Source organism: Pleurodeles waltl, chromosome 1_1, assembly GCF_031143425.1.
Source record: "Pleurodeles waltl isolate 20211129_DDA chromosome 1_1, aPleWal1.hap1.20221129, whole genome shotgun sequence".
NCBI lineage: Eukaryota > Metazoa > Chordata > Amphibia > Caudata > Salamandridae > Pleurodeles > Pleurodeles waltl.
This window is the reverse complement of record NC_090436.1, coordinates 799,244,202-799,270,575: the sequence shown is the minus strand read 5'-3', so window position 1 is coordinate 799,270,575 and position 26,374 is coordinate 799,244,202. Positions and strand designations below refer to the sequence as shown.

General features: G+C 45.3%; 1 protein-coding gene across 2 annotated transcripts in view; it reads right to left on the bottom strand.

Annotated features, from left to right (window-relative positions):
- Nucleotides 1-26,374, bottom strand: part of TUT7 (terminal uridylyl transferase 7) — a 1,097,449-nt gene that overhangs the window by 693,701 nt on the left and 377,374 nt on the right. For both annotated transcript variants that reach the window (XM_069228237.1, XM_069228248.1), the window contains exon 11: nt 18,358-18,538. In XM_069228237.1, the coding sequence (XP_069084338.1) occupies nt 18,358-18,538 (181 nt within the window). The remainder of the gene's footprint in view (nt 1-18,357; nt 18,539-26,374) is intronic.

Below are 26,374 nucleotides of genomic sequence, written 5' to 3'. Positions count from 1 at the left end.
ACCCACACACAAGGGACGACATAAGGAAGAGGTGGAACGACCTATGGGGGAAGGTGCGTTCCATTGCAGAAAGGCACCAGCCCGCCATCAGGAGGACTGGCAGTGGACCCCCACCTCCTCTCCCACAGTTGACAGCATGGGAGGAGAAAGTCTTGGCAATACTGCATCCTGAGGGCCTCACTGGAGTAACCGGAGGACTGGACACTGGTGAGTCACCATTACCAACCCACCACCACCCATACCTGCATGCCATGTTACCCCCTCACCCTGACTCCCGCCACGCCAATCAATCCCACACAGTGTATCACCCCAATTACCACACCTAAATGTCTACCCCTGCATGCCAACCCAATGCATGCACATCCCCCCCAGCTCTGCATGCACACCCACCAGCAATGCATGGACAGCATGTATTACTACCAATCCCACAATCCATCTCCATACACTACCAAAGGTGGGAGGACAACACCAATTTCACTGGGAAAGGTAGAAATGCAGAATATGTGACAGACAATCATCCTAACAAATCACTTACATCCCCACAGGTGCACCAGCCAATGTCAGCTGTGAGGAGTTGCCCCGGCAACCCAGTCCCCCACCAGAAGATGCCCTCAGTGATGACAGCAACTCTGGAGGACTTGATCTGGATTAACTCACTGGGACCACAGGTCAGTCGGCTACCACATCCCACACCCAGCCCACCAAAGGATCCCCCCCCTCTTAGACTCAAACACCACAGCAGCCAGCCAACCCCTCCAAACCTTCTTCCCCAGGACACGTCAATCAGTAGTGTGCCCACCTGTACAGGGACCCGAGTCGACACCACACAGGCAAGACGATGAGGGTCCTGGTGTGAGTGGGCACACTGTTCGGGGGACACAGGCACAGGGGGCCAGTGACAGTCAAGAGGGCAGCTGTGTCAGGGGGGTGCCCATGGAACCGATTGCCCAGGAGGCACTCACAAATGTCCTGGGGGCATACCAACAATCCCAGGACAGGATGGGTCAGGTGATCAACATCATGCAGGTAAACCAGAGGCTGCAGATTGTACACCACCAGGAGGTCGTGCAACAATTACAGGCCTTGGATACCACCATTGACCTCCATTGCAAGGGCTGCTGAGTGACATGGCGAACATCATGCGTGAGTACACCGCACAGCAGCGAGCCCCTTCCACCAGCAAGTGCACTGACCAACCCTCCACATCTGCTGCAGCAAGTGGACAGGAGGCCCTGCCTCAAGACTCACAGGTCACTAGCAAACCCTCCCCCTGCAGAAGGTGAACCACCCCGCAAACGTTCCCTGCAAACCAGACAGACACTAGAGACAGACACCAGAGACAGTTGCCAAGACCAGGAAATGAGCCCCTCCAGAATGTCCCCCTTGTGTTCCACTAATTCACCTTGTTCACTTTGGACTGCCATTGCTCCTCTATGGCTCCATGGACACTGGACCTGTGGTACAAACAGACTGGCCCACTACAATGGATGTTTCCCGACCATTACCCCACTCTATTGCACTTTCCATTGTATTTTTGTAAGTCAAATAAACACCCTTGTACACAACTAGAGTAATAAGTGCTTTATCAGTTAGAAATGTATTGAACTGCATTAACCTGTGCAATGTACTGCAATGTGTTAATCCATCCAACAAATGTGTTCCAGCAGTCTGTAGACATCACATCAGTACACCACTGACCACACTAACATCTGCAATAAGGGAAGGCATAGGTGGCAGTCAATTGGGATGCAAAGGTAGTTGCTGGTACAACACAACAGCCACACAGCACATTACTAAAATGGAGATACGTATAGATCAGTCTTACCGGAGTGTCATTGGAAGTACTACCGAATGATACGTGTCCTGTTGTCCACATCCTCCTCCTCTTCCTCACTTTCCCCAGTGTCCACTGCTGCCACAGATGCATTGTCACCCCCTCCTCCTGCAGATAGGGCACATGGCATCTGAGGGTCAAATTGTGAAGCATGCACCAGACAACCACAATCTGGCAGACCTTCTTAGGGGAGTAGCATAGGGATACACCTGTCAAATGGAGGCACCTGAACCTGGCTTTCAGGAGACCAAAAGTGCTTTCCACAATCCTCATGGTACGCCAATGTGCACCATTGTACCAATTTTCAGTCCCTGTTCTTGGATTCCTAAAAGAGGTAAACAGCCAGGACAGGTTTGGATAGCCGGAATCACCTGGAAGAAGTGAGGGACACACATTAGCCATGCTCAATGGCATGGGGTATGACTCCAGTAGCCATACACTGACATACATTGGGTGAGGACTCAAGGTCACCTATAAGCCACACTCCGTGCCTCTGCAGTTCAGCCATTACCTGTGGGACGCTGGTATTCCTCAACACATAGGCATCATGCACAGATCCAGGAAACTTGGCAGTGAAGTGGGAGATATACTGGTCAGCAAGGCACACCATTTGGACATTGAGAGTGGAAACTGTTCCTATTCCTGTACACCTGTTCATTTGCCTTGGAGGGACTAAGGCAATATGGGTCCCATCAATGGCCCCAATCACATGTGGTATGCGTCCCATTGTGTAGAATCCAGCCTTCACTGTGGCCCAATCATGGGGGAATGCGATGTAGCTGCTCATGTGTTTGAGCAAGGCAGCCAAAACCCTTCCAAGCACATTCGAGAAAATTGGCTGTGATATTCCTGTAGCCAAAACCACAGTCACCTGGAAAGAACCAATTGCCAGAAAATGGAGCACTGATAGTACCTGAACAAGAGGGGGAATTGTTGTGGTGCTACGGATAGAAAATATCAGATCAGGATCCAATTGTGCACACAGCTCTGTGATTGTGGCTCTGTCCAGATGATAGGCGAGTATGATGTGCCAGTCCTCCAGTGTAGCCGAGTACACAAGGGGTCTGTACACGGGTGCTTGCCTCATCCTCCTATTCCTCCGCAGTGGTTGGTATCTAAGTGAGCCAAAAGTAATAAGGGTGTGACAACAGGGCCTATGGACACACAACTTCATAGTACACAGAGCATGTATGTATGTAGGACATCACATTTGTCTAGGTGTGTACAGTTGACTCCAATAATGCACATATGAATTCAAAACATGAGTACCAGCAATAGGAAATGGCAATCGCCTGTCCTGTATGCAGGGACAGGTGTAAGTGACCGCACTCCACCGGCATTAGGCGTCATGGCAGTACGCAGTCTGCACCGCCCTGCTATTCCTCATTGGCTAACATGAGGCTCTATGGAGTACAGGAACCAATGATGTTCACCACCGCAGACGTGACCGCCATTTTCTTTCTACAACTTCACTTGATTCCTGACTTTCCACAGTGATACATCTACACTGCTTGTGCTGCTGTGACCTGTGTCTGGAACCTGCCATGGCTCCTGCCAAAGGGGAAAGGACCCCAGACTTCACTTCGTTGGGAGTTGGAGAAACTCTTGGATGGTGTCCTACCCCTGTATGGGCAGTTGTTTGGGCCTCCAGGCCAACAGGTGAGTACATCATGGGTACGTTGTATGCGACATGGCTGCATGTAGATGTATGTGTGTTCTAGCAGTGTGTCATTTGGGGGGAGTATGGCTGCAGGCAATGTGCACGCAAAGGTACGGGTCACGTGTGAGCTTAACGAGGGGCAAATGCAGTATGTGATCCATTTGTTTGACAGGCTGCATTGTATGGTTAATGGTGTCCTTCTGTCTGTGTTTCCTCTGCAGGTCAACGCCCATCAGAAAATGGGGTTGTGGTGTGCCATCGCCAAGGACGTGCGGACCCTGGGGGTCCATAGCCGGTGAAGCACCCACTGCAGGAAACGGTGGGAGGACCTGAGACGTTGGGCCAGGAAGACCGCGGCGGCCCAGCTAGGGACGGCCTCCCAATGAGGGAGGGGTGCCCATGGGAGCCTGACCCCCCCCAATGGCCCGCATACTGGCAGTGGCCAATCCTGAGTTGGATGGGTGCCTGAGGGCAGCACAGCAAGCACAAGGGGGCGAGCACAGAGTGTGTGGTATTCATTTTTTGTTGCCTGGCATGGGATATGGGTGCAAGGTTCTAGTCAGTGCATGCCCCAATATGCCGGTTTAGCCATTCCTGCGTGGTCCGCTTAGCTATGTAGGGTGGCATGCATTTTTGGTATTGCTAGGTAGCTAGCATGCCATGGCAGACAGGGCTTAATTGGTCCCAGTAGGTGTGCAGATAGTAGTGTTTGGGTTCCTTCCTGCTGTATTACTTAGGCAATGGTTTGCCACTGTGGTCCATACTGTGCAATTTAAGTCCCAGTGAGAGATTGTGATGTGTATCCATCTCTGCTGTTGGTGTTGTGATTGACCCTGTGCTCCCTTCCTTTCTCCCCCACCCTCTCTCCTTTTGTCATCCTGTCCATGTGTGCATTAGCATCATCTAGCAAAGGAGCAGGGGCACCGGCAAGTGAGGGAGTTGCAACCCACGGGACCCAGGAGGCAGAATCCACCGACGCCAAGGGGACCAGTGGGTTGAAGGGCAAGGGGAGCACCACGGAGGAGACTGGAGCTAATACAAATGACGATGGAAGCTCCCTGGTGGTGGTGGACCCCTCTGGGACCACCCCAGCTACAAGATCTTCTCCCACCCCCGTACCAGCACCACCCTCCCAGTAGTCCCCCACCCAGTTGCCCATGCCCGCTCACCCAGGAGGGTGGGTGTCTCCTTCGCCTCAGGCACCTCAGGCCCTGCCCCAGTCAGCCCTGTTGCCCTCATAGAGGAGGCTATTGACCTCCTGAGAGCCATCTTCGTAGGGCAGTCAACCGTAGTGAATGCCATCCAGGGGCTGGCATCCCAGATGCAGCAATGCAATGCCAACCTGGAGGGCATTCACAGTGGCTTGGCGGCTCTACAGAGATCGTTTCAGGCCTGGCCTCTTCTCTGACTGGAGCCAGTGTCCCTGTTTCTTCCGTCCCCCCTCCAACTACCTCTTCCCTGTCCCTGTCTCCTCTCCCCAACCCATCCCACGCACACATTCTGACAAGCATGCACCCAAAACAACAGACAGGACTTGCACAGACAAACATAGGCACCACACTTCACTCCACAAGCACACACACAGCCAACACACAGATGCACACACAACAAAAGCCACTGTCTCCCCATCCTCCTCCTGTCTCACAGTCACATCAGCACACCTGCATACACTGCATAAACAGTCCTAGATCCTGCCACCTGTACAGCCTTGCCCAGTCACCACAACAGGAGACCCACAGACATGCACCCCACACACACCACATGCACAATCACCACCACCACCACCTCATGCAGCATACCCACCTCACTTGCAGACATCACCACAACATGCATCCACACGTCCTGTTTGCCCTCCCCCAGCCGGTCGGCCCCACCTCCATAGACACAAACGCTCCCACTCAGACACCCAACAGTCATCCACCTCACACACGCACACTGTCAAGTTGGGCCTTGGACGTTGCCCTGTGGCCATTTGCGAACTTTGGACTGGCCTATGGCCCTGCCTGTAAATATGTTATTTTTTATTTATTTGAATATACGCTCGTTATCCAACATGATTACAGTGATTGGACCAGAGGTATGTGTCCTATCTTTCTTTGCTCCTGGGTTCTGTTGCTGTCGAGTTACTCTGTAGATAGTTCTGGGTGTGTGGTGTGTGCTGTGCGTGTGTCATTCTCCCCTCCCTCCCTTGTGTGCTAGGCAGCTGTACTCACTATCGTCGTCTTCGTCGGCGTTGGTGCTCCGGGAGGGCCATCACGTGGTACAGCCTGGGTAACTAGCAGCGCGTGGCGAGGGCATGGAACAGATTCACACCAAGTCACAAAAAACACAGTCTGCATACCAAGATTTAGCCTCCTTCCAAATCTGGTGCAAATCCATTTAGCAGTTTTTGCTGTAGTCCTGCATAAAGAAGTCTATCGAAAATGCGAGGGGATTTTGCGTTTTGGAGCCTCCTTTTTTTTCTGCCCCACTTGACTGATCACCCCGAAACTTTGCATGCACAAACAAGGCAAAAACAACAGTTTTTTGGAAAGTTTTGTGGAGATTAGTCAAACAGTGCCAATGTTATTAGCGACACAAAATATGCATCTCCTATGGAAACGCTGACCTAGCTATAGGGTAAAAATGTGTGTAAAGTATAACATGATGTTTATCACCATTGGTGAGTATAGGAAGGGGTCTCTACACACGAGGGTAAGCAAGTGGGTCATGATGCTCCTCGAATCACTGAAAAATGACAAAAAGCTAAATATCTGCATATATGGTTTACAATATGCTGTTTTGCATTGCTTAATAAATGTTAATGAAGGTATTTAACTAGAACCGTGTCACAACAGTTCATGCCTATGGGGTGAGAAAAAATAATTTTAACAGACCTAGTCTTAGAAAAGCTGCATTTCTCTGCATAACTTCCACAATGGGCAATCTGTTAATCAACAAGCATTTGTTTCACACAACTTAGGCTGTATTAAGGCAATAATATGGACATTTGCATATCAGTAATAAAGGGTGAATACATGTTTATAAGTACACTTGTTTCAAACATGCTGTTTGGCAACAATTTTTATCAGAATGCTATATACATCCAACCACGTCCCTTGAAACTCCAAATACCAAAATTTCTACTAGTATTCATTACAGGCTACTCTTATTCAAAACAAAACACACATTTTATTAACAGCATATATGCAGATGCACAGAACAATATGGCATTTTTTTGCCCTTGTTAAGTGCCATAAGGGGCTGTGAGTAATGAGAGGCAAGCCTCAAATACGTCAATTACGCTACCCTCCCTCAGCAATGTGCGCTTATTCTTATTTGGCAAGCCTTTTGCCAAGCTGACTTGTGGTATGTGCTGTGTGTGTATTTCCTTGGGTGTCTGCATAGATACAAAAAGTTTAAAAAAATCTTTGGTACAGATTAAAATTCCACATGCTTTAAAAAGGTCTTCCCTGTATTTGAGGGATTGTATTAATGTTCTAAAGGCCGGATATATGTCCTGTCAACTTTGGTATGCGTGTTGTCTGTTGTGTATACATTCAAATTGTTTGTGAACCATAGCGATGGGTCAAAGTCCTTTGTTGCAAAATAAATCTCCATATGTCCAATTGAAAAGTAAGATTTTTCAGTGGAAACCCCACTAAGTTTTGTCCATAGCAACAATGGGGAGAAAAAACATGTTTCGCATTGTTCCCTTTAATTTTTGGTTCACAAATTTTCATTGTCATGTCTTTTACTGACCATGCACAATAAAGTTTAACAAACATTTTAAAGATTATACATATTTTGACGTGCGTACAAGATCCTCACATTTTGGTTTATCCTTCTGAAACAGCTCCCCAGATTTTCCACAAACTAAGATAAGAATGACCATATCCACCATGCCATAAAAATCTGGAGGCCTAGTTTAAATCGATTTCAGAGGTATGCGGAGAGAAAAAGCTCTGATCTGAAATCTCATCTTAGAGGTGAGAAAAAAACACACTCTGGACGCGTTTTAACACTTCAGAACTTTTTCAGTGACCTGCACCAAATATGGCACTCTGTCGGATATCATCCAAAACATTATTTTGTCCAGATTAGTGAAGAGATGACAAAGTTGTGAAGTATAAAAAAAAAATACTTTACTAAGTTGTCGATCTGAACTACAGAGGAGCAACTTTATATATATACACACACACCACTGAAAAGTAAGATTTCTCAGGGGAAATGTCACCAAGAAAAAGCCTGGCACTTCACCCTCAAAATCCCTACTAACCCGCTAGGGAGATGGTAGTACTGATCAATAAAATTAGATGCAATACAAACGTGATAGGATAACGACAATTTATTTTTCCCATAAACATTAAATCTCAGACCTCAAATCTTACAGTGCCAATTTCTATGCTTTATTAAGACTGTGATTAAATTGTCCAACCTTAGCACAATCCAATTCATTCAAAACAGGAATATGAAAAACATCAATGATATTGTCTTTGTGCAATATCAAATGGACAACAAGAGTCGATTAAGGCTACAAACCACTACCTCCAGGGATATCAGATAAAATGTCTAGTTCTTTCGCCAAATCCTCAATATCTACAGCCTCTCCACCTAAATACTCATAAGAACTTTAACATCATATAGTTCCTTGATAGTCTAGGTTTAACATTCATCAACACAGGTGTGCAGACTCCTTGTTGATTGACTAAAATTTTTAAGTTCTAATGTTCTAGTAAACTTCATTGGATCTGCCTTAGCTTCTAAGTCACTCTAATTATTCATGGTTGCAAAGCTCCAAACCTTTGCTTAGTACCACCACTTCATCAACCATAAGTGATCTGTCAGAAAGATTAGTAACAATGGACTTTACATCAATGTTTCTTTCCTCAGTTAAGATAGTGTTTCTATAATGAGAACTTGATTATGTATAATGCAAAGGATTATATATGTATAATAAATATGTACAATATGTCTTTAAATTTATTGACTCATTTATAGTTGTTTTAATACCTCACAACTGTATATTATCCTTTGTTAGCTTTGAAAAGTGGGATGTCAGCTGGCTGTGCAGATGATTTGATGGCAATTTGAGAAGAATAAACCTTGTGAAGATAAATTAATCAAACATTTTTCTCTGTGCTCCAAGGACTAAGATGTTAAATACATTTTTGGATGTTTATGTAAAAGTATTTATATTGGTATCCTATCACCTCCGAATTGTATTAATTTTATTGATATATATATATATATATGTGTATACACACACATCCACCCCCCCACCCCCCTCCCCCACTGGAAAAAAACGAAGGTAAATGTGACATATTTTAGGCTCAAACGTGTGAAATCACAGGAATTCACTGGTTATGTTCAGAGAAACAACTCATAAAAGAACAGTTAACTTCAGAACAACATGGCAGTTGACCATGAGTTTTACTCTGTGTGGTGAATAGGTTACTGAACATAACCTGTTTAATTTGAGTGATTCTGTGCATTTGACCCTCAAACATAACTAACTCATTAACAGTGCTTTTTTCAATTAAAGCCACAAAGTGCCATGTTGTTTTCTTGATCACTCTTTCGTTTCTGTACCTTTCCGATACTGGGGTTTTCATTTATCTTTGATCTGGTAAAACGCATCTGTTAAAAACTTGATGTTAGTAACAGCAAGCTAAACCCACTAAATGTTTTGCTACATTTTGTGTGGACTAATCAAACAGTGCCACATGTATTTGCAGATGAACTCTTCTTCCTCCCACCCCACATGCCCCTTGAATTAATAGGCCTGCATGAAATTGAGAAAACCAAGAGTAGACTAAACTTGCTAAGTCATTACCAAATTTATTGAGTGGGTGTTAGTAAATCAAAAATGTTTGACCCCTGTTCTTTAACTTAACTTTTGCCCCCCACACCCCACATTGGATGTGTGTGATATCTGCACTGGGTGTAACTTGTTAACTGCCTGGCACATAGGATGCAGATTCATCAAACAGAGCTTAAGTTAAAAGCAACAGGAAATGTTATTGTGCTGCCTTGAAGAATAGGCTAGGCACAAATCTTGATACACCAATCAAAAACCAAGCCTTCTAAGCTTCTGCCATATTCTGTGCAGCTTCATCACACAGTGGCATGAATATTAGCAAATGAGCACCTTTTTGTTCTCTCCCCCCCCCCCCCTTTTTTTTTTTAAAGTCTACCTTACCTCTTTGGTAGATCTTCATGAAATAAGTGACAAGTCCTTCACAGGTTTTGTGGAGATCCATCAAATGGTGTCAAGTTCATCAGCGAATGAAAAATATTTTTGCACTTCCCTTTTAATTTTGCCCCCCCTCACCCAAATAAGATCTTCATTAAAATCTAATATACCTGCACTCAGTACCATTTGCTAACTACTTACCACACAACACAGAGAGATCAAGCAGCAATAAAGTAATAAGCAGATGACAATTTTATAAACCCCGCCCCTTTATTGATGCCCTCCTTAAGGGATTAACGCAAAACTTGTCACACTAATAGAACACTAACCCTTTCTATCTTGGGATTATTTTTTTCAGATGTGTCACACAGTGCCAAACATATCAGTAAATTAAAAAAAAATTGCCCCCTCACCATTCTTTTTTTAACCGGGCCCCCTTTATGGGTATGCAAAAATGTGTTATCTGAATGTACTATGTCTTACAAACTTCAGGCGTAGTAATCAAACTGCATTTCATCAGCATTCAGGTCCTGATGAAATCGCATTGTGTTTCATCCTATAGTGGCTGAGGCTGCATAAGAATCCCCATGCCGAAGTGCACAGTAATAGTATTGTACTTCAAAGCACTAACAGTGCTTTGTGTGTGTGGAATCTAGTCTGAGGGAAATTAGTTTGGAGGATGCTTGGTCTGGCCCTACTACAGCTAAATGCTACTCAACCAAACTGCTGAAGGAGAAATATTAAGACATACAAAAGTGTAAATCCTTTTAATCCATTGAGGCATCTTTTTTTATAAATGTGATTATCCCAAAAACAGACTTACACCATCTTAAAAAAGCTTCATTTGAGGCAAGTCCCATATTCATGCCACGTTTGGTGCAACCCTGGTCAGCTATTTGCTCTATCTTTCACAAAGTTTTGTTTTTTCCCCTCCCCGCTAACTTTCTTTTGTCAGTAGGTGGTTCGTTGACAAACCTTGGCATACTGAAACTTAGCTAAATGACTTGTAGATGGGCAAATTTTGTGCAGATTCATCCAGGGGATCAAGTTATAAGCAAATCAAAAATGCATTTTCAATGAAAAGAGGCTGAGCCATATCTAGACAGTGCCAACTGTGTAATATCTATTTATCTATGTGTATATATATATATATATATATATATATATATATATATAGACGAGCAGGATGCTGGTATTTATAGTTCCCATATAACTTTCAGCTGTGAGCCAATTGGAGAGGCTTCTCCTTCGCCGCACGTTCATTTTACTGCTAATTGAAAACATATGTGAAATCCAAAGTTTCAAAAATCAGCAGATTAGCTATATGCTCAAAATGTCACGTTTTTGAAAATACGCCATCCTCGGATCCAAAGTTAGACAATGTGCTGATTTATAGAGCATGTGGTAATACAACACATTCCTGAATGAAATCACAGTTCTTTGCCGATGTTAGTAACTCCCAGATAACTTTCTGCTGCACGCCAAAGGAAGCAGTGCTCCTTCACTGCACGTCATGTTTACTGCTGAATGAAAGCTGTGAAATACTGGGTTATAAATATACGGGTTGACTTCATGCTCAAAGTGTCACGTTCTTAAAAAATATTACATCCTCGGATTAAAAAAAAAACAATATACTGATTTGTCGAGCATATGATGTTTAAGCGCATTCCTGCATGAATTCACAGTTCTTCTAAATGGAAATGCCGAACGTGCATCTCAAATCCTCGTGTGTAAACACAATCTCCATGTTCCCAGTTAAAATGAGATCTACAAATTATCTTGTGCTCACCATGCCTCGTAAAGTAAACAAACTGTAGAAAGAGCAAAGTCTCCGGGCCCCGAGAAACAGGGCCACATCAGCAAAATAGGTAATGTTTTAAGTGAAAAGAGCACTAGGCACTTTGGAAGTCCGACTCCTTTGTCATAAAATCTTCCAGTGTATGTACACAGGCAAGAGAAGTATCTCCTTGCTATCTTCAGAATCAAAACCATATGCCGGGCACCATCGTTGTATTTAAACAATTCAACCAAATCAGCACATTGTCTAACTTTGGATCCGAGGATGGCGTATTTTCAAAAACGTGACATTTTGAGCATATAGCTAATCTGCTGATTTTTGAAACTTTGGATTTCACATATGTTTTCAATTAGCAGTAAAATGAACGTGCGGCGAAGGAGAAGCCTCTCCAATTGGCTCACAGCTGAAAGTTATATGGGAACTATAAATACCAGCATCCTGCTCGTCTATAAAGATGGCAGAAACCACCAGGAAGAAGACGGATGTCGAAACGCGTCGTGGTGCCAGATATAGCCTCAACCAGCATTAAGAGGAATAAATGTGCAGTTGATTGCAATCTCCGGGAGTGCAGCGTTTTCTTCTCCTTGTGTTATATTTAGGGTTTGGTCCTTACCCTAACGCAGCACCGGCAGTTAGGCACATCGTTGTTCCAGGACCGACACTTTGATATATATATATATATATATATATATATATATATATGGAAAATGTCACTTACATCTATTCGTGGCATGAGACGCTGCAGATTCACATGCTGTGCACATCCCGCCATCTAGTGTTGGGCTCGGAGTGTTACAAGTTGTTTTTATTCGAAGAAGTCTTTTCGAGTCACGAGATCGAGGGACTCCTCCCCTTTCGGCTCCATTGCCCATGGGCATCGACTCCATCTTAGATTGTTTTCCCCGCAGAGGGTGAGGTAGGAGTTGTGTGTATAGTAATAGTGCCCATGCAATGGAGTAAGTATGTATGTACATAATGTAGCTAAAAAGTGATATATTTACAAATCTACAAATATACAAGATTAATTATTTGTCAACTTAAAACTGCTACAGGCTCCCGGGGAGCTGGGAGGGCGCATGTGAATCTGCAGCGTCTCATGCCACGAACAGATGTACACTGGGTAAGTGACATTTTCCGTTCAATGGCATGTGTAGCTGCAGATACACATGCTGTGCATAGACTAATAAGCAGTTATCTCCCCCAAAAAGCGGTGGTTCAGCCTGTAGGAGTTGAAGTTGTTTGAAATAATGTTCGTAATACTGCTTGTCCTACTGTGGCTTGCTGTGTTGTTAACACATCCACGCAGTAATGCTTGGTAAATGTATGAGGCGTAGACCATGTGGCTGCCTTACAGATTTCAGTTATTGGTATGTTTCCTAGAAAGGCCATGGTAGCACCTTTCTTTCTAGTGGAGTGTGCCTTTGGTGTAATAGGCAGTTCTCTTTTTGCTTTTATGTAACAAGTTTGAATACATTTAACGATCCATCTGGCAATGCCTTGTTTGGATATTGCATTCCCTGTATGAGGTTTTTGGAAAGCAACAAACAGTTGTTTTGTTTTTCGAATTTGTTTGGTTCTATCAATGTAGTACATTAGTGCCCTTTTGATGTCTAATGTATGTAATGCTCTCTCAGCTATAGAATCTGGTTCTGGAAAGAACACTGGGAGTTCCACAGTTTGATTTAAGTGGAACGGTGATATGACTTTAGGTAAGAATTTAGGATTTGTGCGTAGAACTACCTTATGTTTGTGTATTTGTATAAAGGGTTCTTGTATGGTAAAGGCTTGAATTTCACTTACTCTTCTGAGAGATGTGATAGCTATTAGAAAGGCTACTTTCCATGTTAAGTACTGTATCTCACATGAGTGCATGGGTTCAAATGGTGGACCCATGAGTCGTGTTAATACGATGTTGAGGTTCCACGAAGGAACTGATGGTGTTCTTGGTGGAATAATCCTTTTCAGACCCTCCATAAATGCTTTTATGACTGGGATTCTGAATAATGACGTTGAGTGTGTAATTTGCAGATAAGCCGAAATTGCAGTTAGATGTATTTTAATGGATGAAAAAGCTAACTTGGACTTTTGTAAGTGTAGTAGGTAGCTTACAATGTTTTTAGCAGATGTGTGTAATGGTTGAATTTGGTTATTATGGCAGTAATAAACAAATCTTTTCCACTTATTTGCGTAGCAATGTCTTGTGGTTGGTTTCCTAGCTTGCTTTATGACCTCCATGCATTCCTGTGTAAGGTCTAGGTGTCCGAATTCTAAGATTTCAGGAGCCAAATTGCTAGATTGAGCGATGTTGGATTCGGGTGTCTGATCTGTTGTTTGGGTTGAGTTAACAGATCTGGTCTGTTTGGCAGTTTGATATGAGGCACTACTGAAAGGTCTAGTAGTGTTGTGTACCAAGGTTGTCGTGCCCAAATTGGTGCTATTAGTATGAGTTTGAGTTTGTTTTTACTCAATTTGTTTACTAGATACGGAAGGAGTGGGAGAGGGGGAAAAGCGTACGCAAATATCCCTGACCAACTCATCCATAACGCATTGCCTTGAGAGTGAGTCTGTGGGTACCTGGATGCGAAGTTTTGGCATTTTGCGTTTTCTTTTGTTGCAAATAGGTCTATTTGCGGTGTTCCCCATCTTTGGAAGTAAGTTTTTAGTATTTGGGGATGAATTTCCCATTCGTGGATTTGTTGGTGATCCAGAGAGAGATTGTCGGCTAACTGATTTTGAATTCCTGGTATGAACTGCGCTATTAGGCAAATGTGGTTGTGAATCGCCCAATGCCATATCTTTTGAGCTAAGAGACACAATTGTGTCAAGTGTGTCCCTCCTTGTTTGTTCAGATAATACATTGTTGTCATGTTGTCTGTTTTGACAAGAATGTGTCTGTGGGTTATTATTGGTTGAAATGCTTTCAACGCTAGAAATACTGCTAGTAGTTCTAAGTGATTTATGTGAAGCTGTCTCTGCTGAGTGTCCCATTGTTCTTGGATGCTGTGTTGGTTGAGGTGTGCTCCCCACCATACCATGGAAGCATCTGTTGTGATTACGTATTGAGGCACTGGGTCTTGGAAAGGCCGCCTTTTATTTAAATTTATACTATTCCACCATTGAAGCGAGGTGTATGTTTGGCGGTCTATCAACACTAGATCTTGAAGTTGACTCTGTGCTTGTGACCATTGTGATGCTAGGCCGCATGTGTAATCTTGCGTTTGGGACAATGGCTATGCATGAGGACATCATGCCTAGTAGTTTCATTACTAATTTTACCTGGAATCTTTGGTTTGGGTGCATGGCCTGTATTACGTTTTGGAATGCCTGTACCCTTTGTGGACTTGGAATGGCCATCCCTTTTTTTGTGTTGATTGATGCTCCTAAGTACTGTTGTATTTGACACAGCTGTAGGTGTGATTTGTTGTAGTTGAGGGAGAACCCTAGCTTGTGAAGGATTTCTATTACATACTTTGTGTGTTGTGAACACCGTTCTTGCGTATTGGTTTTGATTAACCAATCGTCTAGGTACGGGAACACATGTATTTGCTGTCTTCTGATATGGGCTGCCACTACGGCAAGGCATTTTGTAAAAACTCTTGGCGCTGTTGTTATTCCGAATGGCAACACTTTTAACTGGTAATGTACTCCTTGGATTACAAACCTCAAGTATTTTCTGTGGGAAGGATGTATGGGTATATGGAAATACGCATCTTTGAGGTCTAGTGTTGTCATGTAGTCTTGTTGTTTGAGCAATGGGATCACATCTTGCAGTGTCACCATGTGAAAATGATCTGATTTGATGTAAATGTTTAGTGTTCTGAGATCTAGAATGGGTCTTAGAGTTTTATCTTTTTTGGGTATGAGAAAGTACAGGGAGTAAACTCCTGTTCCTTTTTGATGAATTGGTACTAGTTCTATTGCATCTTTTTGCAACAACGCTTGTACCTCCAGTTGTAATAGATCCATGTGTTGTTTGGGCATGTTGTGTGTTTTCGGTGGGACATTTGGAGGGAATTGTAGGCATTCTATGCAATAACCATGTTGGACAATGGCTAGGACCCACATGTCTGTTGTTATTTCCTCCCAGTTTTTGTAAAATTTTGTTAGTCTCCCCCCCACTGGTGTTATGTGTTGGGGATTTGTGACACTGAAGTCACTGTTTATTTTGCGGTGTCTTGGGATTTTTGAACTTCCCTCTAGTTTTAGGGAACTGCCCCCCTCTGTATTGTCCCCGAAAACTTCCCCTCTGATACTGGCTCTGGTATGTGGGTCTTGTTTGTGAGGTTGAGGGTTCTGTGTTTTGTCCTCGAAACCCCCCTCTAAACTGTTTTTCGAAATGTGCCTCTGCTCTGTGGGGAGTAGAGTGCGCCCATGGCTTTGGCCATATCTGTGTCCTTTTTAAGTTTCTCGATAGCAGTGTCCACCTCCAGCCCAAACAACTGCTGTCCGTTAAAAGGCATATTCAGCACCGCTTGTTGAATTTCCGGCTTGAATCCTGAGGTGCGTAGCCATGCGTGTCTCCGTATCGTGACGGCTGTATTTACAGTCCTAGCAGCTGTGTCTGCTGCATCCATTGCTGACCGTATCTGGTTGTTAGAGATACTTTGGCCTTCCTCCACCACTTGTTGTGCCCTCTTTTGGAACTCTTTGGGTAGATGTTCTATGAAATGTTGCATTTCGTCCCAATGAGCTCTATCATATCTAGCCAGCAAGGCCTGTGAATTTGCAATGCGCCATTGGTTGGCTGCTTGTGCCGCGACCCTTCTCCCCGCTGCGTCAAACTTGCGACTTTCCTTGTCGGGTGGTGGTGCGTCTCCCGAGGTGTGTGAGTTTGCTCTTTTGCGAGCTGCCCCTACTACCACTGAGTCCGGTGTCAATTGCTGCGTGATGTACACAGGGTCTGTTGGTGGAGGTTTATACTTTTTCTCCACTCTTGGAGTGATGGCCCTGCCTTTCACAGGCTCTTGAAACACTTGCTTTGAGTGTTTCAGCATTCCCGGTAACATAGGGAGACTCTGGTACTGGCTATGTGTGGCCGACAGAGTATTAAACAAAAAGTCATCTTCAATTGGTTCTGCGTGCAGGGTGACGTTGTGAAACACGGCTGCTCTTGACACCACCTGTGTATAGAAGGTACTGTCCTCAGGTGGTGATGGTCTCGCTGGATAACAGTCTGGACTGTTATCTGATACTGGCGCATCATAAAGATCCCATGCGTCAGGATCATCGTGACTCCTTCCTGTATGAGTTGGAGACTGCATCATTGGTGGAGTGGCTACCGGTGATGGTTGTAGTGAGTGCTGTGGTGGCGGAGTTATTTGTTTTGCCACCTTTGCTAGTGGTTGCTTGTCTTTCTCTTGGAAGGCAAGTTTTCTTTTAATTCAGATTGGAGGAAGAGTACTGATTTTTCCTGTGTCCTTTTGAATGTGGAGCCTTCTTCGAGTGTAATCTGGCTCCGCTGCCTCTAGCTCCTGTCCGAATCTGTGTCCTTGCATCTGTGAGGATAGGCCCTGTTCCTCAGTGTAGGAACTTGGTTTTGGCTCCGAGGCCGGATGTTTCGGTATCGAAACCTTTTCGACCGTCTTTTTCGGCTCCGAAGACACTGTTTTGCCTTTCGGTGTTCCGATATCTCGGTGCCGACTCGTTTCGGTGCCGCTCTCTCGATGTCGAGATTGCTCTGACCCGGTGTCTCGGTGTCGAGCCTGTTCTGTGCCGGTATCTCGACACGTGCGTGCCCTTTTTTCGATGCCGATGGCCGGTCACATGATTTTCGGGTTAAGCCATGGCCTGCTGGCGGTGGCGTCCCCTGGGCTTTTATGTACTTTCGGTGAGTTTTGGGCAGGGGTGTTTTACTCGGGGTTTTCGGCGTTGGTTCGGTTTCGGCCTCATCCGAGTCCGAATCCGCGATGGAGAAGGTTTCTTCTTCCTCCAAATGTTGTTGTCCTGCCGGCGCCGACGCCATTTGAAGTCTTCTTGCTCTCCGGTCTCTTAGCGTTTTCCTCGACCGAAACGCTCGACAGGCCTCACAGGTATCCATTTTGTGTTCGGGAGACAAACACAAATTACAGACCAGATGCTGATCTGTGTAAGGATACGTGTTGTGGCATTCGGGGCAGAAGCGGAATGGGGTCCGTTCCATTAGCCTTGAAGACGCACAAGGTCGGGCCGACCTGGCCCCGCCGGGGAATCGAAAACCCCGAAGCGCTACCGGAGCTGTTCAAAATTCGGTGTCGATCTGTTCTAACTAACCCGATACCGAACGCAGACAATACCGTCGAATTTTCCGAGATTTAACTACCTTTCCGAACCGAAACACGGAGCGAAGAGGAACACGTCTGAACCCGATGGCGGAAAGAAAACAATCTAAGATGGAGTCGACGCCCATGCGCAATGGAGCCGAAAGTGGAGGAGTCCCTCGATCTTGTGACTCGAAAAGACTTCTTTGAAGAAAAACAACTTGTAACACTCCGAGCCCAACACTAGATGGCGGGATGTGCACAGCATGTGTATCTGCAGCTACACATGCCATCGAACATAAAAATATATATATTTTCTCACCCGGCCTCTCAAAACACAAAAGCACACAGCGATACTTACACATTTTTCCACTATGATGGTCGGCTAGTCAAACTGCATCAAACAGCAAAGCAATTCTCATGAAATTCTATTCAATTAAAACAACTTCCTTTGCTGCAAAGAAAACATCTTTATAGTATGGCCTCTCTTGACCCTTATGTACTTTATTTTTTGTCTTTATGAGCCATTGGGATTTGATATATATTAAGATCTCATACACTAAGAGAGCAAAGACGAAATAACATACAAAATTTGCCATTTCCTAAACTAAAACCCAAACAGCCTTATCATTGAGATATAAACCTCAGTGTTACCTTCAACTGCAATACGCTTTTTCGGCCAGTCTTTCATATCCCGAGTAATTGGCCCTTTAAAACGTACACTGATAACCAGGTCTTCAAATTTGAACTCTACTGTATAGAAACGAAGCAGTTCGACCCACAACTGTCCAACAGGAATGGAACAGGGATGTACTCTTTCATTCATCAATGGAGACTGTAAGTTATAGTAAAAAAAAAAAACAACATAATTCAGCTGAAACAAATATAAAGAAACAACATTCATGGAAGTCAATTCTACAGGTATTCCCAGAACAAGCAATAAAAAGATATATAACTTTATGGAGAATATTACTCCTGGATTGCAGGGTTTCCAATACAGGTAATCCATGTGTAGCCTGTTGCTTAGTGGTGCCATATTCAGAAACATCTCATCAGTAGCACAAATGTATGCATAGACAGTACATAGCTACACCATCTTACCCTCCACTGACTGAAATCCTCACCAGTATCATGAATGAGGAATCTATCAGCATAATAGTACAGACTGATGGCAGCAGAGCTCGCAGGATGGTGTTGGGATTGGAAAAGGGGAAAGTATATTCCCAAGGTATGGGTAGATTTCACAGCAAGAGGAATAGTACACAAGGGAGGTGGAAAAACAGTATCAGCCAACCAAAGACGTAAGCAAATACATTTGTTAAGCCATTTTGGTCAAATTTGTAGTGCTTTCAGAGAAGCATTGACAGCATGATGCCTACAGAATATGTTCAAGGCTGCTGAGATAACCATGCTGCACATACTCATACTGCAGACATCCAAAAAGAACATAAATATGTCTACTTTAGCACTAGAAGGAGGTGCACAAACAACTAATGGAAGCTGCCATGACAGTAGGCCAGTTAAAAATAGTTCCCTTGTCCTGCTCTGTTAAACATGAGAACGGTCATACCATCAATGTTATGTAGAAATGTATTACCCAAAGACGGGTGAGAGTCTGGAAAAAAGTCTTGAAGATGAAGCGTCTTGTCAGGTGAGGTGTGCAATCATCTCACTGGCACAACCACGTGCACCACTGCAAAGATTGAAGTAGACTCATGGACGATAGCACCAAACCTGAAATTGACTGCCCAAGAGATCTGTGTGATCAATGATATAAAACGAACATTTACAGCCCTCTCAAAGAGAGAACGAGAAACTCTTGATCTCAGAAAAAGCAGAGTAGCACTCTGTGTGACCACACCAACGCCATTATAGGACAAAAGAGGAGCCAGAGAAAATGTAGTCTGGTCTTTCTGGCAGCAAGGCTGAGGACTGGTAATTAAGTTTAAATATGCACCAACAACATGTAAAACTGGACATTGACAGAACGGCATAATTTTTATGCAAATGTTTGTTAGCTAAGATAAGATGAGCAGAGATCGCTACCAAGTAACATATTACCTGTCTTCATAATTTTTGTACACTATATCACTCAGGTTCGCTACAAATGTTCTGTTATCTCCAAAAATGCATTAACATTTATTCTGCATTAACATTGTTTTTATATAAACATTTAAAAATAACAGTCTCGATTTCTTGTGCATGTGCACTGGAGGTGAAAATAGTGCCAGTAACTTATAACAATACATAAAATGCCCATCAGTCTTTAGTTGGTTTTGTTATGTGCCCAACATTCTCTTCATGTAAGCTGAGAGAGAAGTGTCATAAATTGTGTGTTTTCGGTGGTCAAGTTAATAAGTGTTTGCCGTAGGGGTGAATGGGGGTTTATCGGGAAAATATTCTACTAAATTAACAATGGAGCTCAAATTCAAAAAACAATTTTGAAACAAATTACTGTCCAAAGCCCAAGATGAGAACTTTGACAACACACACTGAATTCTTATTGAAGTTTTTTATTTAGCTAGTTGATATGTTTAGGTCAGCTAGCAGGGCAAAGGGGGCAAGGACTTGCTGTCAACTGAATATCATAAATGGACAAGTTACTTATCTTTGGTAATGCCTTAACTGGTAGAGACTATATCTAGCTGCAGATTCCTTACCTTTGAATTCTCCCCAGGTGTAAGACTTGATCCGAAGATTTTTGTGAGCAGGAGTCCTGCACGCCGGTAGGTGGTGTTCGACTCCGTGTCTGTCGTCCCCGTTGGAAATGGCGGTGTTGTCACCCTATAGGCACCACCCAGGAGCAATGATGTCCGTTTCTTTCACGACTTTCCACACCAGAAGCGGAGAGCCATGAAAAACACTGACTACTGGTGTGTCAAAACTAAGGTCCTGAAAGGGGAGCTCCTGCCCCTAGAAATCAGTTCGCACTGCAGGGAGGATGGGTGGGTGAGTAAGTAATCTGCAGCTAGACATAGTCCTTACCAAATAAGGTGTTACCAAAGACAAGTAACTTGTCCATCTGACAGAGACTTTTAGCTGCAGATTCCTTACCTTTGACTAGCTACCCAAGGAATACACTCCCGGGAGGTGGGTCTGCGAACCAAGTTCAAAGAAGAAAGTCCCACAGGACCAAACAGGGAAAGAGCCCGCCCCTACGGACCTGAATGTCCAGGCAGTATGTTTGGTAAACGTGTGCAGAGATGCCCACGTCACAGCCTGACAAATGTCCAGGACTGTAACTCCATTTGCTAACACAGTTTCTTTTCACAACTTTCCATGCCAGAATCGCAGAGCCATGAAAAACACTGACTATGTGACTGTGTCAAAACTAAGGCCCTGAAAGTGAGTCCCTGCCCCTAGAAATCAGTTTATACAGCAGGGAGAATGAGTGGATCGGTAAGGAATCTGTAGCTAGATACAGTCTCTACCAGATAAGGCGTAATCAAAGGTAAGTAACTTGTCCATATGATAGAGACTTCTAGCTGCAGATTCATACCATCCCCGGAGGTGGGTCTGCAAACCAAGTTCAAACAAGAAAGTACTGAGGGACTGAACGGGCAAAGTGCCCGTCACTACAGAACTGGCTGTCCAGGTAGTAGTGTTTGGTAAACGTGTGCAGAGATACTCACGCCGCAGCCTGACTGATGTCCAGGACTGGAACTCCACGTGCTAATGCAGTGGTCGCTGCTTTAGCTCAGTAAAATGAGAGTGCAAATCCTCGGGGTTGCTTTTTGGCCAGTGCGTAGCCTATCTTAATGCAGAACATGAGCCATCTAGAGATGGGTTGCCCCAGCACGGTCCGATCTTTCTTCTCCCCCACTTACCCTACAAAGAGCTGGTCATCTACCAGGAACTCTTTTGCATGATCAAGGTAGAATGCCAACGTGCTTTTTGGGTCCAGGAATTGGAGTGTCTCCTTTTCCTTAGAAGGATGTTTGGGGTGGCGTGTAAAAAGTAGACAATGTGATGGATTGGCCTATGTGAAAGCGCGTGACCACTTTTGGCAGAAAAGATGCCCTTGAGCGAAGCACCACTGTCAGGATATATAGAGAGGTAGGGAGGCTTAGATGATAAGGCGTCAATGTGAGAAGCATGAAAGGACAATTGTGGTGGGTCTCGAAGGGAAGGCACATCAAGAGAGCCAGAACCAAATTAAGATCCCACTGGGACATAATGAATTTACAGGGAAGGAACATATGAATAAGACCCTTGAGGAACCTATGTAGAATAGGAGACTTTCACAAGTAAAATTGATTAGGCAACCACAAAAAAAGCAGACATTACAGACAAATATCCTTTGCAAGTGCCCAAAGTAGATCCCTGCTGGACAAGGGAAAGAATGAGCAATAGAACCTCAGAAAGAGGTGCAGAAACTGGGTCAACAGACTTGTCTGAGTTCCATGCCACAAATTTCTTCCAATGACAGGCATATACAGTTTTGGTGAAGGGGCACCTGGCTGCCAAGATTATGTTACAGACTTCAGACAGAAGGTCAAAAGCTGTCACCTGAAACCACTCAAGCGCCACACAAGGAGGAGGAGAATGGACAGGTTGGTGTGACGAACCCTGCAATGCTGCTGCAACAGATGATCCTCCCGAAGGGGCAGACTGATCGGAGTATCTATGCACAAGCTCAGCAGCTCAGGATACCTCACTCTGCGTGCCCAGTTCGGAGCCACAATGATGGCTTGGGCCTGGTTGTTCCTAATTTTCTTGAGAACTCTGGGCAGGAGAGGCATGGGGAGAAAGGCGTACAGGAGGTATGAGATCCACTCGAGACGAAAAACGTCTCAGAGTTTTTTGCCAGCTTGGAAACTCTAACACGGAAAACTGCTGACATTGTGCCTTCTTGGCGGAGGTGAAAAGATCTAACCAAGGCTCTCCCCACTGCTGAAAGAGACCTTGTGCCACCTCTGGATGGAGACGCCATTCGAGATCCACTAGGCAATTAAGGCCGAGTTTGTCTGCTCTGGCATTCAGAGAGCCTGCCAGATGTTGAACCATCAGGGATATGCTCTGCTGTTCCAGCCATGTCCAGTGACGTAGAGCCTCTTAAGAAATGGTCCATTAACCCACACTGCCCTACTTGTTGCAGTACTACATGGTGGTGGTATTGTCCATGAGCACCTGCACCATCTCCCGCTTGACAGAGGCAAGAAAGCCTTTCAATGGATTGCACAGAGCTCCAGCATGCTGATGCTGAGCTGCTTCCACCGGACACCAGGTGCCTCTGATCTCCACCTTTCCCAGATGGCGGCCCCAGCCCAGGAGTGACGCGTCTGTCACAATCGTCATATATGGTTGGGGAAGGGAGAGAGGACAGGCTCTGGCTCTTTCGCAGTTCCCTCCGAGATTTGGACCATGTTGGAGAGAATACCTTGATGCTGCGCCCACTGTAACTGCAGGTACTAACGCAGAGCCCACATATGCCATCTGGCATGTGTCACCGGCAGGATGCAGGAGGCCAAATGGCTTTGTAGCCTCAGGGTTAGGCTCACAAAAATCCAGGATACAGCCTGAAACATCAGTATCACACCCTAAATATACTGGACCTGCCGCCTGGGAGGGTAAGCCCGAAACCACAGCGTGTCCAGAACAGCTTCGATGAAAGGGAGAATCTGAGAGGGAGTCAAGTGGGACTTCGGCACGTTCATATCGAACCTAGTCTAGAGGTGGGAAACAACAGCCTAGGGTGAGCTCTCCTTCAACAGATAGTCCTTGAGGCAGCAGAAGGCTGAAACCCCTGACCTGCGGAGATGAGCTGCGACCTCTGCCATCACCTTGGTGAACACCTGAGGGGGGGATGGTATAGTCAAAAGGAACTATGGTGAACTGAAAGTGATTGTGGCCTAACATGAACCACAAGTAACATCTAAGGGCAGGGTGGACAGGGATGTGGAAATAAGCACCCTGCAAATCCAACTCTTTCATCCAGTCTCCTGGAATCGGGGCAGACAAGACCTGAGCCAGTATGTGCATCCTGAACTTCTTTTTCTTGAGGAAGAGATTGTAGGTCTAGGATCAAGCGAAGGCCCTTGTCCTTTTTGGGAACCATAAGGTAGTGGGAATAGCAACCACAGCCAACTTCTGGCAGTGGAACCCTCTCAATGGCTCCCTTGGCCAAGAGGGCTGCACCTTCCTAGCAGAGAAGGGACAAATGATCCTCTGTCATCTGATCGTAAGCTGGAGGCATGGATGGAGGTGTAGTCTTGAAGGGGAGGGAGTAGCCCCTTTGGACGATCTGCAAAACCTACCTGTCTAAATTAATGGATTTCCAGGTGGAGCAGGTGAGAGTGAATCCTGCTGCCAACTGGCCGAAAGTTGGGAGGAGGCAGAACAGTAGGGTTTAGAGGCCGCTGCAGGGGGGTTGAGTGTGTCCTGCGGCCCCAGTGCATGCAGAAGTTGGGCAGCATGCGCTGCACAGGAGTTGGCACAGTTGGTAACCCTTTCTGTGGCCACAACTGGCAGTCTGGGGGGGGGGGGTTGTAAGGGGCTGCCGTGAGGCCCAAAGACCTGCCCGTAGCACAAGAATCCTTGAAGCCTGTCTCTGAAGAGACAGGTGCTATTGACGGGCATGTCCATCGAAGAAGCCTGGACATTCCCTGAAAAGCCAGGCGTCCTCAGCCAGGTGGGCCACAGGGCAACTTTCGTTGAAACCGCTGAGCAAGTCAGTCGTGCCAAGCCTATGACAAACTGTGAACTTTGCTGCACCTCTCCAAACAGCAACCGAGCCTGAGTAAGTACATTTTGGGCCTCCTCTGGAACCTCTGGCAGCACTTGCAGGGTGTGGAGATAATGGCCCAAGAGGCATGCGGTGTTCACGGACCACAATGCCAGATTGGGGGAAGAAAACATCTCCCCAAGTGTGTCCAGCATCTTGGATTCCCTATCCAGGGGTGCAGAAGGGAACGCACCCTGAGAAGTGGAGGCTTGGATAACCAAGCTCTCAGGAGTGAGGTGTTGCATAAGGAAAATTGGGTCGCCCAGAGCAGGATAATGGCAGCGGGCAATCGTCCTGTTCACAGAAGCCCTTGTGCTGGGATTGGACCAGGAACCAAGTAGGACATCTGTAAGGGCTTCATTGAAGGGGAGCAGGGGCTCCGAGGATGAAGTTCCAGGTTGAAGCACCTCTATCATAAGGTTAGTCCTGACTGCCACTGCAGGCAACTCAAGGTCAAGGACTTCAGCTGCTCTTTGCACCACCTCTGAACATGAAGCACCCTCCTCCGTAGACATGGTAGGAGGAGAAAGCATGCCAGTATCTGGGAAGGTGTGTAGTCCACAGGCTTCACCCAAGTCTGTACACCAGTCCATAGGGTCTTAGAGTTGGCATTCCAAAGGGCCCAGCAATCCCTTTCATTCCTCACTGTACCCTAGCCCATAAGAAACAGACTCAGGATCAAAGGGACACAGCTCCTGTCTGTGCCGGACTCAGCATCGTACGACGCACATCCAGCTCCGTGTCAGAGTCAGTAATGAGGATGGGGATGGCGCCGTCCGGGGGCACAGGTGGCGCCAGAAGCATCGGCATCAGGAACAGCTTCAGGGAAGGTCAAGATGGTACGATGACTCCATCCTGGATCCAAGCATGGATCCATGGATGCCCCTCGGAGTCAAGGCTGAAGCCACCTGCATGGAGCCAAAGGGGCTCTTTCCGACTCTGCAGGGTCCAAAGGCGCTCCAGCGGTGCTTAACTGCCCAAAAATTAGGCAGATGGCCTCATACAATTCTTTTAGTTTGGGAGGGGTCACTCCGGCTCCCGGAAACTCAGAGAAGCGCAGAGCTGGTTCAGACGCAGGCTCTGCAGATGGAGGTCTAAAACTACGAAACTCCCCCTCTGTCATCTCGTCGGCCGAGGTGAAGTTCAAGAACTTTTTGCTTTCTCCTAATGCCTCGACTTACCCGCTCGTCCCAAGGACTTGGAGTGGGACAATGACGATGGAGGACTCCGCAACTGCTCCAGAACCGTTCCGCTCAACCGGGACCTCGACTTGCGCATGTAAGTTGAGCATCGAGCTGCCATCAGCTTCAGGGACATCCCTGATGACAGAAACCACAGGGCTTGAACCCTTTCTTTCTAGATGACATCCTCCAAGGCACCAGGAGTTAGCAACTCAAAACGGACACAGAGCCAATCTACACAACCTAACAGTCTCTGGATCGAGGCTGACACCTATAGAAATTCTAAGGTAAGGAATCTGCAACTAGATGTCTTTATCAGATTTTATCTACAACATGGGATCATCTCGCATTTTGTCTAATAGCTGTTTCCAAAGACTTCGTTTTTCTACAGATCATCTTACTCAGTTAGATTAGTTTACTGTTAATTTGAATAAATGAGGGGAGTCCCAAGTTTTGTCAAATAATAAGCTACAGTTACAGACGGATTCTTAGTAGTCTGTTGCAAACTAAATGGCTAGCTTAGATGTGAAATTAACCACTTTAAAGGTGAAAGCAGAATTCTTGGAAACACATTAACTCCTTTCTAAATTGTATTGAGCCCCCTTTGTGGACAAGCTTTCTACAGTACCAGGGTTGTTGCAGTCATTATTCAATAAAGTAAAGATTTTAATTCCACATCATGAAGTGATATCAAAGAATGAAAGCTCCACAAAAAAGAGGGTTAGGAAACGAACAAGTTAATAACAGTTTATTGAACATTAATACA